General features: G+C 49.8%; 1 protein-coding gene across 2 annotated transcripts in view; it reads right to left on the bottom strand.

The window, feature by feature from the left end:
* Positions 1-5,444, bottom strand: part of SNCA (synuclein alpha) — a 111,450-nt gene extending 106,006 nt beyond the window's left edge. Inside the window, exons 1-2 of one of the 2 annotated variants that reach the window (XM_075929594.1) lie at positions 5,168-5,444; positions 1,374-1,519 (exon numbers count right to left, since the gene is read on the bottom strand). In XM_075929594.1, coding sequence (XP_075785709.1) covers positions 1,374-1,494 — 121 coding nt within the window. In that variant the 5' untranslated portion in view covers positions 1,495-1,519; positions 5,168-5,444. The remainder of the gene's footprint in view (positions 1-1,373; positions 1,520-5,167) is intronic. The other variant, XM_075929593.1, reaches the window with a different exon arrangement.
* Between the last annotated feature and the right edge of the window lie 636 nt (positions 5,445-6,080).

Here is a 6,080-nt window from a genome sequence, read left to right on the forward strand (position 1 = left end):
TGGGTATGTGGAGTAGGAGGCAGAGGGTTGGAGAAGGGAGGGACTGGGGTGCCAGAGGTAGGCTCCGCCAAGAAACTTACCAGCCAGCAGCAGTTCCTGAATCAGTCTCCCAGCTTGCCCTGCCCCTACACAGGCTGCAGCCACATTCTCTGGAGACCCTTGTACTTCACGGCTGCCTGTTATTGAAACAGGCAGCTCCCATTGGCCAGTTTCTGGTCAGAAACTGACCAATGGGATTGTGCTAGGGGCAGAGCAGCTTATAAAGCTTCTCCCCTCCCTTCTGGACTCAGTTTTTAAAGAAAACCTGCCCCACAGCCACATTTCTGAGCAGCATGTGGTTGGGGCTAGCCATGTGGGGAGCCTTCCTGGGGCTCTCCGCAGCATCCACAGGCAGGATCCAGTGTCGTGATGGGCCAGATTCGATCCACAGGCCGCATTTTGTCCATAGGGTTGCTAGATGGTTTCACAAAAAATACCAAACCCTCCCCCCAAAAAAAAGGCTGGGGGAAAAATTCTGTTGAGAAAGAAAGAAAAAAAAAAGACAGGAAAAGTTTTTGAGAAAAAAAAAAAGGCAAAAAAAAAAAAAGGCAGAAAAAAACCCAGGGCCGAAATGCAGTTATGCTCCCCCGTCTCACCACCCCAACCAGCGCGAGCTGCACCACGTGGCTTCCGTCGGAAAAACAGAAAATACCAGACATTTTAAATGTCCCGTAGTTTTGGAATTCTTTTACCGGACAGAAGATGCAAATACCGGGCTGGACACCTGGCAACCCTATTTGTCCAGGTCTGTTGTACACAGAATGCTGAATATAGGGAATCTTTATTTTAAATCATGTAAAACAACTCATTATATTCCCTCCCTATTACTGAATCCTCTTTGCTTTATACAGCGAGGAAGGATAGGGTTGGATAAATTGCCAAAGTAACTGATTTTTTTCTTAAAAATAAAACTCCTTAAAATCCATGTATTCAGTAGCATTCTGGTTACATAAAACCATCTGTCACTCTGTCCTTGTATACCTGTGTGCCTTTAAACTGTTAGGGCTCTTGGACAGTGAGCCAGTTATCTTTTTGGCACATCTCCTATAGTAGAGTGCGAAGTATGGCACAGAGGTCTCCTACAGTAAGGTGCTACCTATGCCTTCAGCACTGTGTTAAAATAATATGAGGCTGTCATAATGCAATGACATACCAATGGATTTAGCAAGAATCATTACCCATCTTTACAGAGGTTTTACTTCAAGACTAAGGACTCAGTTCTGATCACATTTCCATTACCGTAGCTTTATTATTGAATTACTCTATACTTATAACAAGGTATCTCTGGGGAAGCAAACACATTAATAGCAATTTGTTTTCTATTACCCACCTACCTACATAGAGAACTCCCTCTTTCGTCTTTCCTGCTGCTTCTGCCATACCCTGTTTGGTTTTTTCTGCTGCTGCCACAACTCCCTCTTTAGCCTTGGAAAGCCCTTTCATGAATACATCCATGGCTAACGATTTTCTTTACACAGCACTAGGAAAAAACAAGACACACTTTTGAATAAAAAAACATTTTTCAGAAGGATAGACTGTTCAAACTCTGGTTGGAACCTTACTTATAAAAAGATTGTATCTGTCAATCAGCTGTATGCACACATTATCTATCTACACACATAGATATCTGTATCCATAGAAGTGTTCAATATTTCATGCAGAATAAAAAGTGGTTTAACAAGTGGATACAACAACCAGTGAAATTCTCTGAACGGACCTTAATATTTTCAGTTTTCTCATATGCTGCTGCACAAACAGGTTTAACAGTGCTATAGACCAGGGCTGGGCAAGAGCCTGTTAGCATGTCTTCCCTGAAAGCCCTTTAAAAAGTAGCAGTTGAAAGGGCTCTCAGCTCCTGGCCCCGCTGGTAGCGCAAGCCCTTTAAATAGATGCATTTGAAAGGGCTCGTGCCTCCCAGGCAACATATTAGCCTTGGGGCCCAGGAGCTGCGAGCCCTTTCAACTACTTCTATTTAAGGGGCTTGTGCCTTCCGAGTGGCTGCTAAGCAAAGAGCAGAAGTTGAAAGGGCTCACAGCTCACCCCTCGCTAACACATTGCCTGGGAGATGCAGGGGAGGTGTGAGCCCTTTCGACTCCTGCTATTCAAAGGCCTTATCCCTTCTAACCAAGGCCCTGCGTGTTCCACCCGAGGCCCCATCCATTCCAGGGCAGCCCATGACAACTTCGAAAAAATTTTAAATGGCTCCCCTTCAAAAATTATTGCCTACCCCTGGTATAGACACACAGACACACATCAGGTTTATGCACTACTCTCAAAACCCAAGTAGGACAAGTTTCGACTTTTTTTTTTAAGCCATATAAATGAAGACACCTCAGTCCGTTTCTGACAGGGAGGTGCACATAATGTGTCTTTTCTAGATCCTTTTATTCTTGAATGAGACACAATTCCCACAGACATGAATGTGAGTTTTGTTCTACAGACAAAAGGATTTAACCCTTTAGTTGGATGGTCTACATGTTTTCACTCAGAGCCACGAATCTAGTTCAAAATGCACCAGCAACTTAAAAACAAATAAAAATACCACTCATTTATCTGAAAATTGCTTATCTACTATTGTAGTAGTCTCTATTATAAACCCTGTTATAGCTATATTATCCACCTATATTCATAGTGGTCCCCTCCAGCCTTAGAATCTGTGAAGCTATTAACAGGAAAAGATTAAAGAAAAAAATCTTTGTACCCTATATACTTGCTTAGTGCATCTGACAGCATTTTGCCACAGTCAGTTTCTCTTTTTCCTTTGTATAGACAGTTTACCCTATTATTTGTGGCGGTATTTCTGGCAGCAGTGGAGATGGAAAACTCATTTATACTTTTTTAAAGGGAAATATTATTGTAACGCCACAATCACTAGTAGGTGATTTCAGGGGCAGATGTGGGACTAGGAACTTCATTTAAGTCCTTAAAAAGGCAATGCTCCTTTAACAAATTAACTCTTGGTGATCTTTTATTTCTCCACCTATAGAATAAGAATTCTGTTGGTACCTGTACCACTTCCTTTATTCCTCTGATGCTGCTGACTAAGGGTATGTCTACACAGCAAAGTTATTTCAAAATAACGGCCGTTATTTCGAAATAACTATCCTAGCATCTACAGAGCCATTCCGTTACTGCGAAATTAATTTGAAATAGCAGAGGGCTTATTTCAAAATTGTTAACCCTCATTCCACGAAGAATAGTGCCAATTTTGAAACTACTATTTCAAAAATAAGCGCTGTGTAGAGGCTTATTTCGAAAAAAAGGGGACCTCCAGCCCTTCCCAGGGTGCCCTGCTGGCCGCTCTGGCCACAAGGCAACTTCTGACCTGATGCCCTGCCAGAACTGGTTCCAACCAGCCTTAAATGCGATTCAACGACCACTCAGTGTGGACGCGCTATTTCAAAATAGAAAAACACTATTGCGACCTGCATTTTGTGTGTAGACGCGTTCTTTCGAAATAAGCTATTTCGAATGAACTATTTTGAAAGTAGATATTTCAAAATAATGCTGTAGTGTAGACATACCCTTTGACTGGGTGCCAAACATCTGGGCGGCAGCAACCACTACCTACTTGTGATCATTTAAATGTGGAAATAAACAGGAGCGAGATTTGTCTCATTAGCACACACTGCAAAATCTGTCACCCTCCCACAGAAAGGGAACAGCTTTCACACTGCTTTAAATAGGAATCTCGGGTGAAATGCATGAGATCGAGCCTTCTGCCGTCACACAATCTCTCTGGAGCTACGAGGGTGAGGCTGGATCCACTTGACACCTACCCTCAGCCGCAGGGGAAAGCTCCAAATCCGTTTTAGGAGTCCCGCCCTGCTCCAGAAGGCTGCAGCTACCTGGACACAGTGTCCTAGTGGAAATTAGCCGAGCGGGGATGAGACATCTCTGCGCACGTGGGCAATGCCCGCTCAGACAATAGTGGCTCCAGTCCCTCGTCCCCGTCTCCCGCACAGGGAGCTGCACTCGGAGCTCCAGAACCGCCCCCCCCCCCTCGCTTGAGGTGCTCTGTGGGGCTTGCTGGGGGTGGGGAGGCTCCTGCTGGTGGGGCGGCGCCACTCCTGAGCCTGCCCGCTACCAAGCGGGGGGGGGGGGGGGGGGCGGGCAGCTCCCGCCCGGGACTGCTCCTGGGGGCACCGGCACGTACGGACCCCGCCGCCCAGAGCGACCGGACAGAGCGCCGTGACCATAGAGACACAAACAGACCCGGTCACGGACACGGGACAGAGTAGCAGAGGCATACAGGCACCTATAGACCCTGTCTCATGGACAGGGCGGGGTGCTAGGACCATACAGGCACCTATAGAACCGGTCTCATAGACAGGGCTGGGTGCTAGGACAATACAGGCACCTATAGAACCGGTCTCATAGACAGGGCGGGGTGCTAGGACCATACAGGCACCTATAGAACCGGTCTCATAGACAGGGCGGGGTGCTAGGACCATACAGGCACCTATAGAACCGGTCTCATAGACAGGGCGGGGTGCTAAGACCATACAGGTACCTATAGAACCGGTCTCATAGACAGGGCAGGACGGGGTGCTAGGACCATACAGGCACCTATAGACCCGGTCTCATAGACAGGGCGGGGTGCTAGGACCATACAGGCACCTATAGAACCGGTCTCATAGACAGGGCGGGGTGCTAGGACCATACAGGCACCTATAGAACCGGTCTCATAGACAGGGCGGGGTGCTAAGACCATACAGGTACCTATAGAACCGGTCTCATAGACAGGGCGGGGTGCTAGGACCATACAGGCACCTATAGACCCGGTCTCATAGACAGGGCGGGGTGCTAGGACCATACAGGCACCTATAGACCCGGTCTCAGGCAGGGCAGGGCGGGGTGCCAGGACCATACAGGCACATCACGACCCTATAGGCACATACAGACCCACCCTCCTGTCCGTCGGCAGGCTGGATCTATATGTCCCTCCTCCCCCCCCCCCCCCCAAATCAGAAACCCTTCCACCAGGCGCGCCCCGGCTGCCGTGCTTCAGCCAGCTCCCTGGCACCTGCCCCGCTCCGCCCGTCGGGGAGGACCCTGGGCCGGTCCCCCCGCGGGGGGAAAGCCAGAGCCCGGCCACAGGCAGCGCAGCCCCGCCCAGGCTACTTACCGCCGGACGGGACTTCAGCCTGCAGCCGTGGGGAGCCTGCGAGCGCCGGGACGCGAGCGGTGGGTCGCACAGGCCCCGCGGGAGCTGCCCCCTTTCAGCGCATCCCCGGCAAAGCGGGCGGAGAGAAGCAGGGAGCGAGTCCGGCAGCTCACGCGCCCGGTCCCAGCTCCGCGGGCGGGGATCGGAGAGAAGGGGAGGAGAGAAGGGAGCGGGGAGCGATGGTGAGGCGCTTCTAGCGTGCGAAGCAGCCCCTCGCCCTCCTCCCCCGCCCTCTCGGCTGATTTGCCAGGGGGAAGAAAGAGACACCCCTCCACCCCCAGCCTTTGGGCTCCAGTGCCGCTCCCCCCCCCCCCACATCCAGCCTGACGTGGGGCGGGACAGCTCTCTGGCTACAGCACCCCCAGCATTGAGACTGCTAATGGGAGTGGAGTGGAGCTTGGGCCACAAGCTATTTTTAGCCCGAGTTTATCTACCCCAGTGAGTGCCTGGTCCATGTAGACATAATCACAGATCCTGGGGGGAATCGTATTTCACCGCTGGGGATTGCAGGGGCCTGGCATGGGGCAGGCCATCATTAGCTTCTCCAGTTCCCCTTTGACTCATTAACAACAATAAAGCTGGATATATAATAAAACCTAGGAGGTGGATACATTTTTATTCAAGTTCACACACATTAAGGCTAGGCAAGATACCCACCGGGTAAAATGGAAAGATAGATCCTCTTGATCTTCCTTTCTAAGGGTATGTCTACACTACCCCCCTAGTTCGAACTAGGAGGGTAATGTATGCATACCGCACTTGCAAATGAAGCCCAGGATTTGAATTTCCCGGGCTTCATTTGCATAAGCGGGGAGCCGCCATTTTAAAAACCCCGCTGGTTCGAACCCCGTGCAGCGCAGCTACACGGGGCTTG

This window comes from Pelodiscus sinensis, chromosome 5 (genome assembly GCF_049634645.1).
Source record: "Pelodiscus sinensis isolate JC-2024 chromosome 5, ASM4963464v1, whole genome shotgun sequence".
NCBI classification, from domain to species: domain Eukaryota; kingdom Metazoa; phylum Chordata; order Testudines; family Trionychidae; genus Pelodiscus; species Pelodiscus sinensis.